Source organism: Ammodytes marinus (assembly GCF_949987685.1).
Source record: "Ammodytes marinus genome assembly, chromosome: 1".
Lineage (NCBI taxonomy): Eukaryota > Metazoa > Chordata > Actinopteri > Uranoscopiformes > Ammodytidae > Ammodytes > Ammodytes marinus.
In genome coordinates, this window is record NC_137230.1 from 16234691 (window position 1) to 16254657 (window position 19967).

The following is a 19967-nucleotide window of genomic DNA, read 5'->3' on the forward strand; positions in this document are numbered from 1 at the left end:
TCACTGCATAATGTTATGGGGGCCTATTATGCTCTTGTTTTGCACAAGGAGGTGCAAAAAGGATTAAAATAGCCTTCAGTACCTGCGTCAGTGCTATGTTTTGAAGGTCAGTCTTGTTATCAACACCAGTTTTAAGCCTGACTGCGTAGGTATGTGTGAGAAATATGCTTTTTCCTCAGTCTGTTGCCCTTACGTGCCCTTATTTAGGATGTAACACCATCTACCTCCAACACACACTCATTCAGGATGCCGATCTGATGTTTTTGGACATAGACTCTCCTCTGGGTGCAGTAATTGGAAGTACCAAATGGCACACAAACATTACTTTCCTTTCAGACCCCTCCCTTATCTGCAGGCGCCACCAAAGCTGGAGCTTTTATTTTTCCTGCTAGCACCAACCTCCCTCCACTGAGCCTCCCAGTTTCCATACGCTAAAAGTAGAATAGTGAGGAACATCACAGTGGGTTGTGGGCACCATGCTGCCTGATAGACGCTTCTCAGTGGGTCTAACCCAGGGAGGAGGCTTTATAGGTGGGAGTCTGATTAGCTGGACTGTTTGTTAGCGAGTCTCCCGAGGGAGGTGCTGCTGCGCCCACTTCTGAAAACATCCTCTTTGACCTTTTCAGCCCTTTGCTGGCTGTTCAGCTCCACTCACTTTATACATGAAATGTTGCAAGTGCACATATACACACATACATACTGTTACTGAGAGCTTTCTCTGAAATCAATGGCTTCATTCAAGGCTGGCTCTGCTCCCCTGAAAAGGTTGAATTGTATTCTTGTTCCTCCAAGGTAATAAGATACAAAGGCAGGCCGTGCAGAAATAAAAGCTTGCTTCCAGTGCTAGGCATTTTATGGCGAAATGCTCTGGAGATGTGCAGCTTCACTGGCTGTTTTGATCTGCTTGAAAAGCGAGCCCAAGAGGCCTCACTGTCCTCTCCAAGCCAGCATGTGGAGCACGTGATGCATATGATGCAGATTTGTCAAAGTGGAAAGGGAGGTGGAGGAGAGGGGAGTTGCCATAGTTGCACATCTTCATTTGCATAGCGAGCCTGGGCTAACAGCTGTTGGCCTCTTGATCGTGCATGTTTCTGCGAGTGTTAAAACCAGGCGTTCAGTGGAACAAAGCAATCATACTCAAATTAACTCAACGGTGGCTCCCAGATCAAGGGGGGTACACATGTTTGATGGTGAAGGGACACTGTATGTACACATAGTGCATGATTAATTATTGATGTACCAGAAACCCATCCAATTACTGCCGTTATATCCAAAAAAGAGGTGTTTGTTTTTCCCTTGTGCTTTGGGATAGCTGGATCCTCTGGGTGTTTTTGTCTCGGTAGAATGTATAAGGAATTTTACACATTCCCACACATCAAACACCGCTGCTTAGTGTTTATTTTAAGAACCCAGAGTAGGGATTGCCAATTTTTAAATGAAAACAAAATTACCAGACAGTGAATCGCCAGAGGTCCGCGAGTGGATGCAAACACAGACATACCATCACGCAATCCAAAACATACCCCATAGAGTTGCCTCATACTTGTTTATGAAAACCCACTGGGAATTTGAGAATGTTGATTTTGGCTATGAAAATAAAGAGAAATGCAAAAATCCATTTTAGATGAATTCGCTGCATCGCTGTTTAAAAGGGACAGCTTTTGCGGTTGACAAACAAGAACATGTACAGGATTTATGAGGTTTTAGTCGCCTGACATAGAGAACTTGGAAGTACAAACACCCCTTCCCACTAAAAAAGCAAGAAGTCCCATGGATCCATCAGATGGGTCCTCTCATATCCCACTTTGTTTCCTCCAGTACAGGAGTCTTCTGGGAGTGTGGAGACATAAATACACTTGAGACCCACTATAAAAGCATTTATTGTCCGTGCCTATTGAGGCACAGAAGCTTTTGTTTTCAGTTTTTATGTTCTTTGTGAGAATGTTGACGTACACACTTTATGCATTGTGAAGCATGCAGCAGTGATAGTATCAGCTTGCAGCGACATCAAAAGCCTCCTGTCCAAATCTGTACATGACCATCTGACATTGATATCAACCAAAAGACTTTATGAGGACAAAATGAATTCCTTTTTTTGGGGGGGGGGGGGGGGGGGGGTTGAAGTGTATTGTTTTAATTGGTTAAAAAAGTGTATTCCTCTCCTGGGGGAACGTGACATATTTCAAACATTTTTTTTGATCGTAGTGAACACGGCCTAGAAAAAAGAAAGGAAACGCGGAGGAGATGATGTGTGACATTTTTTGGAAAATCAGTTTGAGACAAAAGACTTTTATTCTTCTCAGATTATGTCAGCGAGTTGGAACACCTCGTCACTGTAAAGCCTTTGTGAGGTTTGAGCTGCACTTTAATCCTGGCTGTTATCACATCCAGAGGGAATGTGTGCAGATACTGATATACAGTATGCTCCACCAATCTGATACATTTTACCATTCAGTTTCCCACCAGTCACTGATAAAGTCTACACAATACAAGGTGTGTTTTTATCCTTTGTTGATGATCGTCTCGCATTAAGTTTGATGATAAAATTGCTTTTATTGTTTATTATTGTTGACAAGGTACTGTAGTGTAGAGAACAATCAACATGCTTGGTCAGCCTTTTTTCTTGCACTTTCCCATTTCTCTCTCCAGGTCTCACTCTGTCTTCACTTCAAGCATCTGGCTTCTGACTCACTTTCCTTTGTCTATCTATAAATAAATAATATATAAATGTCTGGAGCTGTCAGGCTTGCTGATCTTTTTGGTCTTATCATCATGATCAAAAAGAACGAGGGAAACAAGATTGTAGGAGAGAAAAAAAGCAGCCATACTTGTCAGCAGATGCTCTAGGGATCCAAAAGTTTTCCAACACATTTACTTCAAAAGAGAAAACGAAGTGTTGTATTGGGTTGTTGCGTACATTACCTTTACATTTTAATGAAAGGATGCATATGTGAATGTTTGCTGTTTTTTCCAGAAGGAATCTAAGATTTCACTGTTAGGACCACTGTTCTATGTTGATATGAAAACATTGCAAAGAAGATCCCTTAATTTAAGAATCTGCTTTGCATTGGTTTTTTTAAGGCTCTGGACTGCTATTTGAGTGGGCTATATTGTTAACTTTTGCTCTCTTCATTCTATGGCAGATATTAAAGTAGTGACTCAGTTAATGGACTATAAGCATTGAGCTGGGTCTGCCTCTTACACAGTCATTATAACCAAATCACATTAGACATGGAAACTAAAGTCCTGATCACATCTATTTTGCAAGAGCCCTTCTGACAAAAAGGCTATCTGTATTCTGTACCTACAGTGCCTGGGGTGCACGTATCTGCATTCCGTTAGATTGATGCTCTCTTGGTGCAGGTGCATAGTGCCTAGCCAGTGAGGTAGACTGTCTTATCTGTGCACTCAGGCCAAATAATGATAAAACTACTTCGCCTAAACTTCACAGCTGCACTGTCTGGGGGGAACACAGCAAAAGGATTATGGAATTAACAGCAGAAGATAAAAGTTAAAGTTGTGAGGTTTTAATCAGAACTTTCTCGCTACTCCAATTATTTTACTTCCGCTGAATATATTGAGATGAATGCTTTGCTATGCATGTCATTGTCATGGCTGTTTTTTTTGCGTATTGGTAACCCAGATTTATTATGCAGATCTAGAGTAACCTTCCTCGTTAAGCCTTAATGCCAGCCATTCATTACCTCTGGCACAGAGACTAATGACACTATTAATCAGCTATGAATAGTGCTTGGCAGCAGAAATGGGATGCTGACACCTCCTTACTATAACAATTCTAAGGCATGCATGTACAAGGCAGATTATTAGAAAGACACAGAAAACTTCCCGCTATGTCAATGACCTACAGCTGACAAGGTGTCTGAATATGGAACCCACATCTGATGGTATCCCCCCACCCCTTCCCCCTCCTAGCCTATCCCACAATGCATTTCAAAACAGATCTGAAGTGAGGTATTCCTGATTGCATTTGCTTGAAAAAGTTGAGTTTTCCACCGATAGACAAGCTCACTCAGATAATTAAGGCAGTGACCAAACTGACTGCAAAGGGTCTCTGTGACGTATTTCCTGTACCTTATGAAGCAACCCCCTTTCACCTCTGAGAAAGCTCTCATTCTGTAGCAGTACCAACCTTTTATCTGTTCTTTTTGTCACTGAACACAAAAGGGATTCCCTTGTTACAGTACGGTATCCCTGTTGAAATAAAGCCAGAGATAAGGTTGTGTTTCCTGTCTAATTATGTTACCTACACATCCAAGTGTTTGGCTGAACTTCTTTATGCCTCTTACTTCTCTCTCACTCAACAGGTGGTGGCTCAAACCAGACGATGCAAAACTGACTAATATAAAACATATTTTGGACACATGGTCTTTTATAGACTTTTATAGTTTAGTTTGCTCATAAATGTCGTGGTAACCCTGTCCCTAGTGTGATGTTAAACACCAGAGTGTGTGTTTGTGTTTATGTCTTTATGTCTTTTGAATGAGGATAATTGTTCGGCATCTGGTAATTTTGCACTGCAGTCAGAAAGTATTAGGACGCTGATTTGTTTTCCCTTGTTTTTGGCACGTTCCAGCACACTGGATTAAAAAAGGAGAAAGTGCCTATGAGGTTGAAGTGCTGACTTCCAGCTTTAGGGCTGTTTGAGGTTGTTGACATCCGTTTTGGAGTGCAGTGGTCCTGGCCGATGCAGTCAGTTCTTGATTGATCTCAGTGTGTGCAGGGGGAAAGACTGAGTGTGTTGTTTGTACAGAAAAGTGTGTGTGGATCATTATATTCTTCGGAAGAAGAAGAAAAACAGCAAATCCTTCACTTCACTCCAATCACAAAGGCCTGTGAACAGGGAGTAGAAATGTAAACAAATATGGCGAGCCAAGTTAGCGGTTTGTCCACATGCCATGATAGACTTGCCAGTGGCCGCTTTGCATTTCAAAACAATTCCTCTAGTAATAATACACCGTTTGCACACTGCAATTGCCATGTTCCTTTTTCTGTATTTCAGCTTTGCCCTCCAGTCAATTTCCCTGACCTGCAAACAAATGGGAATGTCATAGGCACCAACATGGTTTTTTTGTTTCGCCCACTTGCCAGGCAAATGGAAACCAGATCACACTGTGGATTCTGACCACAGATTGTTCCTCCAACATAAAAAAGCAACAAAAAAACCAAATGAGATCACACACATTTCTGTGGCTAGGCTGTGGAATGCAACGGCAAAAATGTTTAAAATACATCATCTGGGATCTGAGAACCTTGAGTTTAGAATCAATGTCTTGGGTTAGTCTTCAGTAGTCTAGTATGTCAAATAGATTGTTTTCTTATGTGCATTTGAGAAGCTTGAAGGTGTTTTTGTCCCCGTCAAAACAAAGTCTATCTCTGTTTTCCCATCAAATGCTGGAATAAAAAAACAATCATTTTTAATCACAAATGATTGGTGGGCGAGCCTTCCATGAAAAATGAAATGTATGATGCCATGTGCTTAGACTAGAGAGCTGTGTTTTAGATTTGCATGTGTAGTCCCCCTTTGTATTGTGCTTTTATTTGTCAGCTTCGTGAGTGTAGTAGAAGTGTTGATTTTTCTGTGGTTTCTTGTCACTCCAAATGTCTTTTTTGTTACGTTGTTGTTATTTTGTTTTTTCTTCTTTTTTTGTTTGTGTCCTTCTTTTCTTTCGTTCCACTGTCATATCCATTTCAACTCCTTTTTCCCTTCTCCTGGACCCGCTCCTTTGGGACGCTTCTGGGTGATATCTCTCTCTCATCCCCTCCTACGCTGCTGCTGTCTCCTGCACCCTACCCTCCCTCCCTCCCTCTCCCTCCCTCCCTCTCCCTCCTTACTCCTCCTCCCGGCCCCAAAGACGTATCCCTGCCCTCCTACCCTCCCCCCTCACTGACTCCTAACACTACTGACCATGTAACGCCAGGCTCCAGAGGCGTTGCCAGTCCAGCAGGGCCCACCCCCTCTGGCCCGCGAGATGTCGTGGCTTCGCTGGTTTCCACCCGCTTCATCAAGCTGACCTGGCGCCCGCCGGCCGAACCCCATGGAGACGAGTTAACCTACTCTGTCTTCTACAGCCAGGAGGGCACTAGCAGGTACACAGACTATGCTATAGTGTATGCTGTCAGGAGGGTACTGATGCAAACATTACTGCTGGAGTCAGCACGGATTTCCCACAATTCTTCTTTAGCATTCTGGCTACTTTTAATATTTCCCTTTAGTAATTTCCAGAAGTGGATTGAATATTTTTGAGTTCTGCTCTGATGCAAAATATTACCCTGAGCTCTGGAAACATTCGAGGGGTATAACACTGTTTTAAACATTTCATTGACTAAAAGAAATTATCTACCAATTGAACAATACATTGAAAGATCAATACACAATTGAAAACACTGCATCTAGCATAAGGCAGCAAATATGCACACTTGTATGTATTTATCAAAATGTTACTGTGCTATACACAATATTGTATAAATAACCTGTATAACAGGCAAGATGCACTGAGGAATTAATCCATCAGTTTATGACCTATCAAATACCTATTATAGTACAATAAACCTTTTAATTATGACGTCACACATCTAAAGAGTAACATGATTTTTTTATAATAGAAGATATTAGAATTCCTAAAATGTTTTTCTGCGTGTTACATTATCAGGGAGAGAGTAGTGAATACCAGCCGTCCTGGGGAGATGCAGGTAACCATCCAGAACCTCATGCCAGACTCTAAATATCGCTTCAGGGTTGTGGCCCACAACAGCAACGGCCACGGAGAGAGCTCTGCAGCGCTCAAAGTGGCCACCCAGGCTGAAGGTAAAGACACACACACACATACACACACACAAACGTTCATTTATACTGTATGTGCTCAGTAAACAGGGCACATAAACATAAAGCCAGTTTTTTGGAAACATTCTCACACTGGCACATTGAGGCAAACAGGATGTACTCAAAGGGATCACACAAATGACCAAATAAACATTGACACAAACAAATATTCACTCACATACAGCATACGCTCACTTCAAACAGAGACACCCCCTAATCCCTCCTCTCTCTCACACACACATACACCAACACACACACACACACACACACACACACACACACACACACACACACACACACACACACACACACACTCTCTCTCTCTCAGGCTGTTTAGTGCTGTGTGTTAAGACAGACCACCCAACAACACACCAGAGAAATGCTGCATTTTCTCCGTATAAGCCACATCTTGTTTATTCCCCAACATTGACTATAAGCCCTCTGTGTGCCTTTTAAACCATGTCTACTTGAGAAGTCTGAAATTAGTATTCAATGTTTTCCTCTGAAAAATGTCTACTCATCCAGCTTATACAGACAGAAATGCTATACAGAACCTCATTTGGATGTTTTGTTCGAAGGACGCATCAGATTTAAAGCAAGGGCAAAGCGCTTCTGTGTTTCCTTTCTCTTTGTGTTTGGGTGTATAAGCCTCTCTATGGCTTCTGCTCCAAATAACTGTTTCACCCATATTTGAAAGAGCTGTGAAGGGGATTTCCCAGCACGCTGTCGGGGTAGATGTTCCTCACCTCCACGCTCAGCTACAGCTCAGTCACTGTCGCTTTGTAGGTCAGCCGGTCGTCTCTCTACCTGTGTCCTTGGTTGGAGGGAGGACAGATCACACACATAAATACACACAGTAGACCCTAATAGCAGGCGCCTGGCAACCCATGGGGACTGCAGTGAGGGAGGGCGGTACCTGTACAGCACAACTCTGCTGTGTGGGAGCACTTTTAGTGTAAAACATGCTATGAATTGGAGCTTAAACTGTTGACCTGCATCTGAGGAGCAGACATGTGCACGCAGCACCCGGCCCTGTATCACTTCTCCTCAGAGACTAGCTTAATACACCTGTACACACACACACACACACAAACAAACAAACAAACAAACACACACACATCACACACATCACACACATCACACACACACACACACACACTCACTCACTCACTCACTCACTCACTCACTCACTCACTCACTCACTCACTCACTCACTCACTCACTCACTCACTCACTCACTCACTCACTCACTCACTCACTCACTCACTCACTCAAACCCTTATCCCTCCAACATCTGTTCACACTGACAAATGGCAGCCTCGTTTCCCTCTGTCAGGAACCACTGCAGCTAAAGCTTAAAAGATGTGTGCAGTACGGACAAATGCTGGTGTCTGACAGCTAGCACCATAACCTCATAGTGTTTCATTTTAAATCCAATGAATCACAGTACAGAGACAACAAGACATGTCACTGTCTGTATACATAGTGACATAGACTGTTCTGTATGTCTGTACTCTGTATGTATATCTGTCACATATTATTAGGGCTGCGATACATATTTTGTTATACTGACTCCTCCAGTGCACTGAATATAAAATTAAATATTTACTTACAGGTTAAAGTGCTGACTGTCAGATTTAATTTATATTTGCAACAGATATGGTAGCCCTATTGATCCAGAGTCTCCTATTCTCAGGGGATATAAAATAATCAGAAGAGTTCTCATAAACATGTATATAAGTTTATGTTTTTTTTTTGTCAAGTTCCTGCCTTTCTCTAACTTATCATACAAAAACAGAGCTGCCTGATAACCATAGTATCAAGCTGATAAACAGACACATTGTAATGCATTGTGCCCCCTATCTTGACTTACCAGACACGATAAAATAAAACTGTGCATACCACACTGAATATATAAGCCAGAGGCAAATTTATGATGGAACGCGAGATGCACATTGATGTTTTTGTCGAAGCAAAACCTTCAATTTGTTTGTCAAGGGAATTACAAGAAAAAAAATCAACATCGCTGGCAGCCCGGTCCAGAAGGGACGGCTTGGTCTCCAAAGAGCTTCAGAGGCTGAACCATCTTGTGGTCTCAGCTCCTGCTAACACGGGGAATTATGGCTTTGTAGTAACCAAGAATGTGTTTTTGGCAGCGATCACAAGACATTTCTAAACTCATTACTTGTTTGTTTTTTTCAGATGTAAGAAAATGCATCGAGACTAGCGGAAACAAAAATAGTCATACATTGTGGTATTTAATTTCTGCCCTTTTTGCTTTTCATTTCTTTTCACCAGTCCAAGTGCCTGGCCCCGCCCCTAACCTGCAGGCTGTGTCCAACGGGCCAACCACTGTCTCTCTGAGCTGGGAAAAACCCGTCACTGGCAACGGAGAGATCCTCACCTTCAAGCTGTACTACACAGACAAAAGCATGGGCAATGAAGAGGTAGGACCGGAAGGTTTCACTCTTCTATTTGCAGAGAAATCCACGCCATTAGAAGAATTCACCATATGCTGAAATGTATGACTGTCACTTTGAATATATGACAGCAGAATTGCTTTCAGGTATCTAAACAAGTTTCAGTGTCAGTATCTTTATAGAATCAAAAAGTGCAAGATGTTTTATTCTACTCCGACCATTTCAACCCAGCACCATGATATATCAAGAATAAGTTACAAAGAGTGTCAGACAGAAGAGCAGATTTAAAAAAAAAAAACAGGTAAATAAAGTCTGGACATGCTTCCAGATTACCTTACACTTTTTGGTGCCGGTTCGATGGTTAAAAGTTGAAACTGACAAATTTAATTTATTTGAAATAAATGTTAATGTTTGCAAATAACATGAATCTTGTGCCTTGTAAAAGGAAATAATCTTATGAAGCTGAAGCTTTTGGAAGGTTCATTAGATGCAGTAAAAAGAATAAATGCATATGAAAATTATGATGAGGTAAGTAGTTCCTAATCATTTGAGCAAATACTCTTTGTACAGCTTTTTTGTTCTGCCCTCTTGATTATGCCACACACACACACACACACACACACACACACACACACACACACAAAACATAATGTACCAAAAGAAAGTAGATATGATTGGCCCAGTGCTTCTCTGTAGGTATCACTCTGTCACAAGAGTGGAATCTAGCTGCTTGGATATTGAGTCTGCCCCAGCAGTAGCAGTGTGCCGGCCAGCGAGGCATTAAAAAGCCTTTAATATGATAATGGATGAAGCGTCAGTCTGCACACTGAGTAATGATGCCTCAGCTCCCTGGAGAGGAGAGCCAGAGATGATGTGAAAAAGGCAGGGATGGAGAGAGGGATAAAAAAGGGAGAGAAATAGGAGATGAAGGAGAGGGACAGGGCAGGGATGAAGTCAGAAAGATGCAACGCTGAAATGATATGAAATATTAAAAGAGATGGGGGAAGTCGGGGACAGGCTATGATTCATCTTGAAGGGGTGATGTGGTCACAGTAGATCATCTAACCCCAGTTCAGAGGTTGCCATTGGACCACTCTAGAAGTCAGACTCAAGAAGATTTCCATCAAATCTCCACTTTTTTTATTTTTTTTACTCCAAATGTCACAAGCAAAGAGCTGAATGCAAAGTAGCTAGAGGTAATTGGGCCTGTGTCGGCGTGCCGAATTTGCAAAACAAAAAAGTCGCAGAAGCTATCATTTTATTCTTCGGGGGAGGATAGCATTTATACACCGAATTACAAACAGAAATGTTAGTGTGACAAAATGACGAAAACAGCAGGCGTCACATTTAGTAGCTTTACCATATTGGAGAGATTTGATGAGTGCTAACTCTTTCGGAACCGTCTTATTTACTGCACATTTTTGCTCGTATCAATTTTGACAGCAAAAGGATACATGCTAACATTCACTTATTTTCCTTTTCAGTGTGAAAAACAAAACAGAAATTTGTAGTCACATAACTGTTTGAGATTTGAATCTATCTGTCTGTTTCTTCCACCCTGTCTCTGTCCTTCAGGACATAGACTCAGACGGTCTGTCCCACACCATGACCGGGTTGAAGAAGAACACAGAGTACAGTTTCCGTGTGGTGGCCAACAACAAACACGGCCCAGGTGTCTCCACTGAGGACGTTGTGGTTCGCACCCTGTCTGACGGTCAGTTGGTTGATGTAGAGAGAGAATATACTTTACCCCTTAGTTTATGACATTCCTATTACATTTAAACATCACTGTATGGGTGTACGATGTTATGAATGGTATGTAAAACAGGCTAATCAACACAAGGCCGTAAATATAGATCCGGCAGGACATATTTCTCATTATTGTTCAACAGTTACATTATAGAGATTCATCTTCCAATTATTTCTTTCCGTTAGAAAATAATCGTTTGGCCTATAAAATGCCAGAAACAAATGGGAATTATACCTACCACAATTTTCCAGAGCCCATGACAGTCAAGATAAGATCGGTTTCCTCACACTGACCCTACTAAACGCAAATGAATCAGATTACTATCACATAAATGGCTGGCATTATTTTCATAAATCAATTTTTAAAATGGTTGCCAATTATATTTTTGTCGATGCATGAATCAGATCATTCATCTACAGTAGATTATATATATGTATTCTGTTCGGTAGGGGAGAACGGGGTAAGTAGGCACACTTTTTACTCTAGTGAGAATTGCTCATCACCAAAACATCTGTCAATAGCCATTCCTACATTAAATTGAAGCTTAAGGTGTTGGCTAGAAATGTGTGTCTCTCTTTTTTTCCAACTTATTGTAATGAAGAAGTAATTTACCATCAAAGACACTCTGACACATTGTGACAACCAACCCCATCAAGGGGTCGGTTGTCACACACTATGGGGTTGTTTGTCACAATGTTATCTTAATGGGAAAAATCTTAAAAAGAAGGCAAGGAGGCAGAACCAAATTTGAATGTTTAATTGCATTGTCAAGTTGACAAATAGGCCTACATAACGTTCTGTAGCCTTGGCAGCTGGTCTAGTTTGGGATGCACTGGGTTGTTTTGATTTTGTTGCCCTTTTTTCTTTTGCTTGCTAGCTGCCTTTTCCTGCTCTATTCTTTCCTTCTCTGGGGTGTCAGTGAGGATACAGCCTGACAATTTCTTTCGTTATTGGGTTCCTTTTCTGGCTGCAGCCTTGAGATAACATGTGACAACCAACCCCCCAAAAAATTTGACGACCAACCCCAACTTGAATTTCTTGCTAGCATCAAGGCCAACAACCATCTGACAACTAATTAGCTTGCTAACCACAATCTAAACTACAGTTTACCCTTCACACTTTCTGAGGGTAACAAGTGTTTTGTTATAAACCCATTGTGTAAAAGCCTAGAAGAAAAATACTGAGAAGCAAAATATTTTGAATTTGACATGAAAAACACAAAACATCCTCTCACCTGAAATGCAGCTGTCTTCCTCCAAGGAAGTCTATGTATGTGACCTCTGATCCCAATTCTGGACCTTTTTTATATCAACATTTCAGAGCTACCGCGCTCTGGTGGCGAGATATAACGAATGTGACATCCAACCCATGTGACAAATTACCCCGTTCTCCCCTATTACACTGAAAACAATGTCATTGAATCAATAATCTGTTTTCTTTTGTTTCACAGTACCGAGTGCTCCTCCTCAAAACCTGACTCTAGAGGTCCAGAACTCAAAGGTAAGACTTCAATTGGTTTGACTGAACTGGATTTGTAAACCGGTCTTAATATTTCTGTTGCCTTATTAAGGACTTCTAAGTTTTTTGCGACATCCAAAATGACAAATGCACCTAAACTGCCTTACCGACTGGTATATAGCAGCTTCACCAAATCTATAAACGCTCACACAAACAGTTGAACAGATACATAGCCTGCAGACCAGAACAGTGATGTTTCTTTTGTGTGATTAGCTGAGTCAGAGGCCTGTAGCTGGTTAAGGGGGTGTATGAACCTTCATTGATCCGTCCATTGGCAGGAGACTCTCCTGTCAAAAGGTCTTATCCTCTGTTTCGCTTGCTATGTGTTCAGTATCTGGAAAAAGAAGTCTGCAGCACAGATGCAAGTGGATATGAAAACATGTTAGACTGGGACATACAGGAAGCCTAAAAATAAGGTCAAAAGAATTTTAAATCTGCTTTGAAAAGCTGTTTTTTTAGATGAATATAGCAGTTTTAAAATTGCCATATTTTGTGATAAGGTTCTGCTTCACATTTCTTTTTAAATGTAAAAACTTTTTTAATGAAAAAGGAGCTCAGTTATGTCAATATCTTTTGACCTACAATTATCCAAGCCAGTGCTTATTGAGATACTATTTGCAAAGTTTCCCTACTGACAGAAAATCTTTTGGTTTACATGTTGTTGTAGGTTACAGGATGAATTTAATCAAATAAACTGAATCATCAAAGTGTTTGAAAGGGAGAATTCTTTAATCCAAATTGAATTTCTATTTGGATCACAGATAACCGGATAAGGTTTTCTCACAGCCCAGGCAGCAACTCATGGTGTCCTGCGTTAAGTTTAACTGTTACATTCGGTTATTACAGTTAAACCTACTATGGTTGTTACATGACACTCTTGATTAGATTAAGGCTGCTACGGTGGCTGCAAGCCTCACAACAGGCTCCTGATTAAAACAGGAATCTGGCCCTGGCTGCCTATCTCTTTAGCCATTTGATCTTCAAACAGAGAGCCGCGGGCCTGTGTGTATTGTATATTTCCACCCGAGTGTTGGATTAAATTTGATAAAAGATGTTTCTCACTGAAGACACGCGAGACAGCGAGTGCAAACAGAGAGCAGCAAAGAGAAGACGATACGGAGCCGCCGCCAGCGCTCTCAGTCCTTTGCTGGTCGATGCAGAGCTGGAGTGAGAGAGAACTGTCAAAGCAAACTAGAAATAAAGCTGCTATACAATCCTATCACACACTCCCAGCTTGAGTGAGAACTGGCCACCCATGCTGAGGGACACTCGGCTGAGATTTGTTTGAGAGAACACGCTCTCATGCTAATGTTAAAGAGTAAGAGGAGACACTCTGTGGAGAGGAGAGGAATTGTAGAAGGATTGGCTTTTGAATGGATGCTGTAGATCCAGCTGTCCCTCACCAATTAAACCCAGAAAAACTCATTTAAAGCTGTGATGTGAACATCTGGCATCCTTTATTTAGAAAAATTAACTTAGTCATGTAATTTGTTTTCTTTGTGGTCATTGTCTTAAATTATGAATGTAAACAGTCATTATCAATAATTATTGTAAAGAACAAATGTGCACTTACAAAGCATTTATGCAATTAGCTGTTCAATATGCCTAGCCAAAATGTATATAAAAAATTTAAAAAACAAATTAACATACATTTTAAATTTAGTCTCCTGTTTGGGCCTTGCCAAAATAATGTTCTTGTGATCTTATTTTGCGTCTTTTTCTTTCTTCTTTTTCTTTTGGCATCTTCCATCCCACTTTCCCCCTGTGATTTTTCCAAAGTAAATTAAACAGGTTTTCTTGATTAGGGAGAAGAAGGGAGAAAAGCAACACGCATAACAAGTCAGGACCGATAGTGTAATAAGAAAAATGTAATAATTGAACACACTTAACACAAATTTAATTTGTGCAAATTCCCTTGGCTAGGCTTGGGAGGAGCACGTGTGTGCCCTCTACATACATTCAGGCTTTTGTGCATCAGTGTGACAGTGGGGAAGCATTAATTAACTCTTATACCACGCTGGGCCACCCCCCACCTATCTCTTTAAACACACACACAAATACACACACACAGGAACTCCGATGGATAAATCCCACAAGAGAGCAACATGGGCCCACCAGCATACGTCCTGCCTTCATGTTTCTCTGCAGCGTTAACCTGACCACACATTCTACTCACCACCAGGACACCACCTATTATTCTTGTTTTTATTTATTTCTAATGCGGCATTCTGCACTGCATCATCCACCCTTAGAGGGCTGTTTGTTTTTTTAGCGGGCCCTCCCATTTGCACCGCTGTCAGTAGGAAGGGAGGGGCACAAACACAGACGCCTATGCCAAGGTGTTTGGGAAGGTGTGATGCTACGCTACCTGCTAAACCATGAGGTTACAGCTGCTGCCCCGTAAGCAGATGGCCCCCCTCACATGTGCTAAATGTAGGTTTTTGGGTTAATTTATTCTAATTTTCCACACTTAGGGCATCATGCTTCGGTGGCAGCCCCCACCACTTAGCGGCCAGAATGGGGAGATCACCGGCTACAAGATCCGATACCGGAAAGGATCCCGGAGGAGTGAAGCAGCTGAGACCACTGGAGGCACCCAACTTTTCAAGCTCATCGACGGTAATGGAACACAAACAGCTAATGTTAGATTCAAACTCTAGCGGCCCTATCATCAGTCAGAGGTGTTCACTTTATCTAATGACTTTCATTTTCTGACAAAACAGCTGTTGTTGTGGTTGTTTAGCTTTTTTTGGTAGAATTATTTCTAGTCTACAAGCTTTGGTTGTGTTCCATTGCAGTAACTCAGAAAGACTTACAAATGATCCTCTGCAAGTTGGTAAGAGCTGTAGTAGACCAATTTCAGACCTAGTCGTTTACATCCAGTTTGTGTCCAGATCTAGCAGAGATGGACGGCAGTTACACACCTGGCATTGAAATACATACAATACAACTTGAGTCATCACATTTGGTTACATTTTTTTTGGGGTTAATAATTCCCTCTGTAATAGACTGTAGACCTGCAAAGTGTGAACAGGGCCATCAAAATAGTGAAAGCACCTTGACGGATGTGTGCCCTTCACTCAATACACAGCTTGTCTACTGCACTATCACGCAAAGTCTACAGGTGGTCTTCAACATTTGGATACGATGGTAAAACCTCATTCTAAAGTGTTGTAATGAGAAGAAAACCTTTAATACCTTTATTTGTTTACAATTTAATTTTAATTTCTACAAAATTCTTATGTCCACATCTAAATAAATCCTTAAAATGGTTGTACATTAAAACCAATATGATTTCAGACTCCATTTTATTGCCCCTAGAATGCGTCTAGAATTTACGCTTTGTATCTTACATGGTGACAGCTATGTTGGGCCTGCTGCATTTTCTTAACATTTTTGATTCTGAGACTTAAGATGTGTCTTCTTAATTTGTTATTCAAATTAAGTTTGGCTGTTTATTTAGTAAATATCAAAATGTTATCAAAAAATACTTTAAAATGGATTTATGTGACTTGCTGTACCCTAGCATCATCCGCTGCTGCCACCACCGAGATATGCACTATATCACCAGAGACACACAGCAATGGTGATTAATATTAGATGTTGTCTCAGCAACTTTCAAGTGGCCCGGACTCACGCTGTGTGCTGCTTCAAAGAGAATATACACTTAAAAGTAGATTTTGTAGAACCTTGTGGGGGGTGAAACAGACGGGTGTGTGTTGGTTCAAAAGCGTTTAGAAGATAGTGTAGCCTTGGAGGCATAGCTAGATAGTTAGGCAGTCTTCATAAACCAAGCCCAAGGGGAGCCCAGAATAATGGGAACAAAGAGAAAAGACTAGTATTACAATATTGCGTGCAAATAGGACAATATGAAGACCGTGAACAATTTTAACAGCAAATTAATACAGCAACAGATAATTTGTAAGCCGTCCTCTCCCTCTCTTCTGAATACCAAAGCTGGCACCCAGCAGTGCAACGGCTCTTTCTGAAGGAGACGTAGCTTTCAAATATGTAGGAATCCAACACTCCAAATTTTTTCTACTAATTAATTACACTAATTGCAAACAAAGTGGCACCCACCATTACATCACACAATCAAAAATAAATGTCAATCAATGCCACGATATGGAGTGGGAAATAACTACATTTTTTTCTTTTAACTTGTGCAGAGATGTCTCGTCCATCTAAAATGTTTGCTCTTTCAGGATATTTTGTGTTTGCATCTGTGAAACCCAATGGGACCAGCCAAGTGGAGAGCACCAGTAAAATATGAATGAGAAAGAAAAAAAACAGCTTTTTAGAAAGAGGGCAGTTTTAAATGGAATTGTTATTCTGTTCAGCCACCACAGCTCAGACTAAATACTTTTAATCTGATCTGTTTTGTTTTACCCGTCCAGGTCTGGAGCGTGGGACAGAGTACGCCTTCCGGGTGTCTGCAGTCACCGTCAACGGTACAGGGCCAGCTACCGAGTGGACCTTGGCAGAGACATTTGAAAGCGACCTGGATGGTAAAAAAAGACGTCCTTCACATAATTTATGCAGCTACTGTATAAACAACTTAGTGTTTCCTGTCTTATTACTGCTAAGTGTCACATTTGAATTAAAGAACTCTGCTAAAGGATGCACAGTTCAGGGCTCATTGAACAGATTTTTTTTTTTAAACTGGTACCCTTTCCTAGATTTCTATGCAAAATAATTTGATGCAACCACACTAGATTAGTGGCCATCCTCATCTCTACCCCCACCCTCTCTCCTATTCTCTCTTTACTCTTCACTCTTTCCTGCTGATTGTTTTACTAAATTGTAAAATGCTTTTATCCTGTTGCCATTATTAGTAGGAAAAAATAATGTGCAAAGTATTAAAGATTTGTATAACATAATTGTCAAAGAAGGCACATGCGTAACATAACTCATGTCACCGTATTTTATTAGATTTGATTTACTTTCTGTCAGTTTTTTCTGTGATTTTTCTTTGCAAATTTCTATTGAAAACTTTAAGGAAAAAACAATTTGAAATAAATAATATATTTCTGTCTTTCCCTCACCAGAATCCCGTGTACCGGACCAGCCCAGCTCCCTCCACGTCCGCCCGTTGGTCAACAGCATCGTGGTGAGCTGGACGCCGCCAGAGAACCAGGACATTGTGGTGCGCGGTTACACCATCGGCTACGGCATCGGCAGTCCCCACGCTCAGACCATCAAAGTGGACTACAAGCAGCGTTACTACACCATTGAGAGCCTTGGTAGGAACAAAACCAATTTTTTTATTTATTTTATACTGAGATATTTTGTCCACCACATAGTTTGACTGAAGAATATCAGAGTTATTGCTGAGACCCGTGGGGACGGGTGTATATTAGCCCAAAATGTCAGTGAAAATTATAAATGGGGTAGATATGACACTGAAACAATTTTCTTTGGAAAAAATTGCAAGCACACATAAACAACACGAAGAAACTTCTGTTGTTCCGTACCTCATAGTGAGTTTTTTAGGAATTAAAAGATCACACACACGCTAATTACCCACATTACCCTTAAAGGTCAGACATTAATAACAAACTTGTTTTGGGGATTTTATTATGGCTTTGATATTTATCAAAGTAAAAATTAACTAGCAACATAAAATTCTACCTCGATAAACACCAAAACACTCACATCATAATTTTAGAAGAGTTCGATTAAACCCTTTCTTAATTAAACTGTAGTTATTTTTCTGTAATAAGTAGTGATTTTGTATACAACATTAAACCTTCATTTCAATCACAGTAAGAGGAATGATTGTATTCAGATACCCATTGTGGCTAAGGTCACAATTACGAGTTGAGACTCTCTGGAGTTTTGGCTTGATTAGATGGCTGCATCAACTTCCTGTTTCTCTAACTTCACTGTCTTAACCTCTCTCTCTCTCTCTCTTTCTCTCTCTCTCTCTCTCTCTCCCTCCCTCCCTCTCTAGACCCCAGCTCCCATTATGTGATCACACTGAAGGCCTACAATAACGTGGGTGAGGGGATTCCTGTGTATGAGAGCGCCATAACAAGACCACAGTCAGGTACGCACTACACACAACTATACAGTATGTGCCCATAAATGTATCTGAAACTTAAAAGTTGCATAAATACTGTTCTTCTGTTCAAATATAATTAACTGTGTTCTCTTTAGCTCGCACACAACAGAAGCCACATACAGCATTATGGGATATACGCAAACTGTGCGTCTGAAGTCGACTCGACTGACATTTATCTTTGCTGTCTTTAACCAGATGATTATCGGGTAGAATGTGCTTGAACACAAAATGACCAACAAGATAGCTTGTCATCGGGGTGTCTCACTGCTCCAATTACCTCTCGTCCTAATAGGCCCCAGTGTTCATCCGTCTCATTTTCAAATGTTCAAAACTGGTCATATTTTGCCAGCTGTCCAGTCCAGATATTAAGATTTCAGAGGATAATCATTTGTCATATATTGAAATATCATTTGAGAATATGAGAATTTACTATGTAGAGTAGTTTTGGCTTTTCGGAGTAATATAGTTATCGGTGTATATATCAGTGAGTGAGTGACAGCAAATAGTACGATAGTAGGAGTGCCAGAAATGCCAAAGATACTGTATGTTTAATTTAGAAACAGCTGCCATGGCAGTACATCCACCAGAGAGTGTTGTCAAGTTTATTTTTCAGTTGTAAAATATCAAACTCAACACAATCTTCGTCACCATTCTGTCCAAATTTCAGAGATTTTTAACACAATCGTTAATTGATGTTATGTATTTGTGTGCAATAGCAAACAACGACTAAAAATTATTTGATTGTCATACCAATATTGACCTTAAAAATCCATTATCAGTCATCTGCGATGTAGTTATCTATGCATATCTGTCTGCATTACATTGAAACCTCAGCCACGCAATATGGACAATCCGGTTTTGGTTGCCAGCCACCAGGCTTAAAGCTTTAAGCTTCGGATCATGACCCTGTTGTTAACAATTAGAAGAAAAACTTTGGTCTCAACTCAGTGTGACAAATGATCTTTAAGTCTGATACACTGCCACTTAGACTAAGCGTTTGGCTGAGCTCACACTGTGTTCCTGTGACAGTGTCAGAAGAACAGCAGCTCATGCTCCCTGGAGTGTCTCAGAATGTGGCCCGCTCCCACCTCCTCTGCCACCCAGCCTCCCACCCCTCCGCTCTGCCTTGATCACTCCGCCTTGTTTCTGCCGCAGCACTTTTCAACCGCTGAGCTTGAGAGAAGGGAGGGATGCTGGATGACATGAGTCACGTCAACATGCTTCGAGGGGGGTGGCAGTCTAAAATTGAAAACACACACCATCCGCACACTGTCATACTGTACATTTATTGCTATAGAGCTCTGCTCTCACATACACAAACACACACACACACACACACACACACACACACACACACACACACACACACACACA

At 41.0% G+C, this 19967-nt stretch overlaps 1 protein-coding gene across 7 annotated transcripts in view; it reads left to right on the forward strand.

The window, feature by feature from the left end:
• The window catches only part of neo1a (neogenin 1a), a 151890-nt gene that overhangs the window by 118636 nt on the left and 13287 nt on the right, over positions 1–19967 (forward strand). For 6 of the 7 annotated variants that reach the window (XM_080027802.1, XM_080027804.1, XM_080027808.1 and 3 more), the window contains exons 8-16: positions 5874–6108; positions 6672–6826; positions 9140–9288; positions 10837–10975; positions 12462–12511; positions 15004–15148; positions 16927–17037; positions 17578–17772; positions 18483–18578. In XM_080027802.1, coding sequence (XP_079883928.1) covers positions 5874–6108; positions 6672–6826; positions 9140–9288; positions 10837–10975; positions 12462–12511; positions 15004–15148; positions 16927–17037; positions 17578–17772; positions 18483–18578 — 1275 coding nt within the window. The remainder of the gene's footprint in view (positions 1–5873; positions 6109–6671; positions 6827–9139; positions 9289–10836; positions 10976–12461; positions 12512–15003; positions 15149–16926; positions 17038–17577; positions 17773–18482; positions 18579–19967) is intronic. The other variant, XM_080027805.1, reaches the window with a different exon arrangement.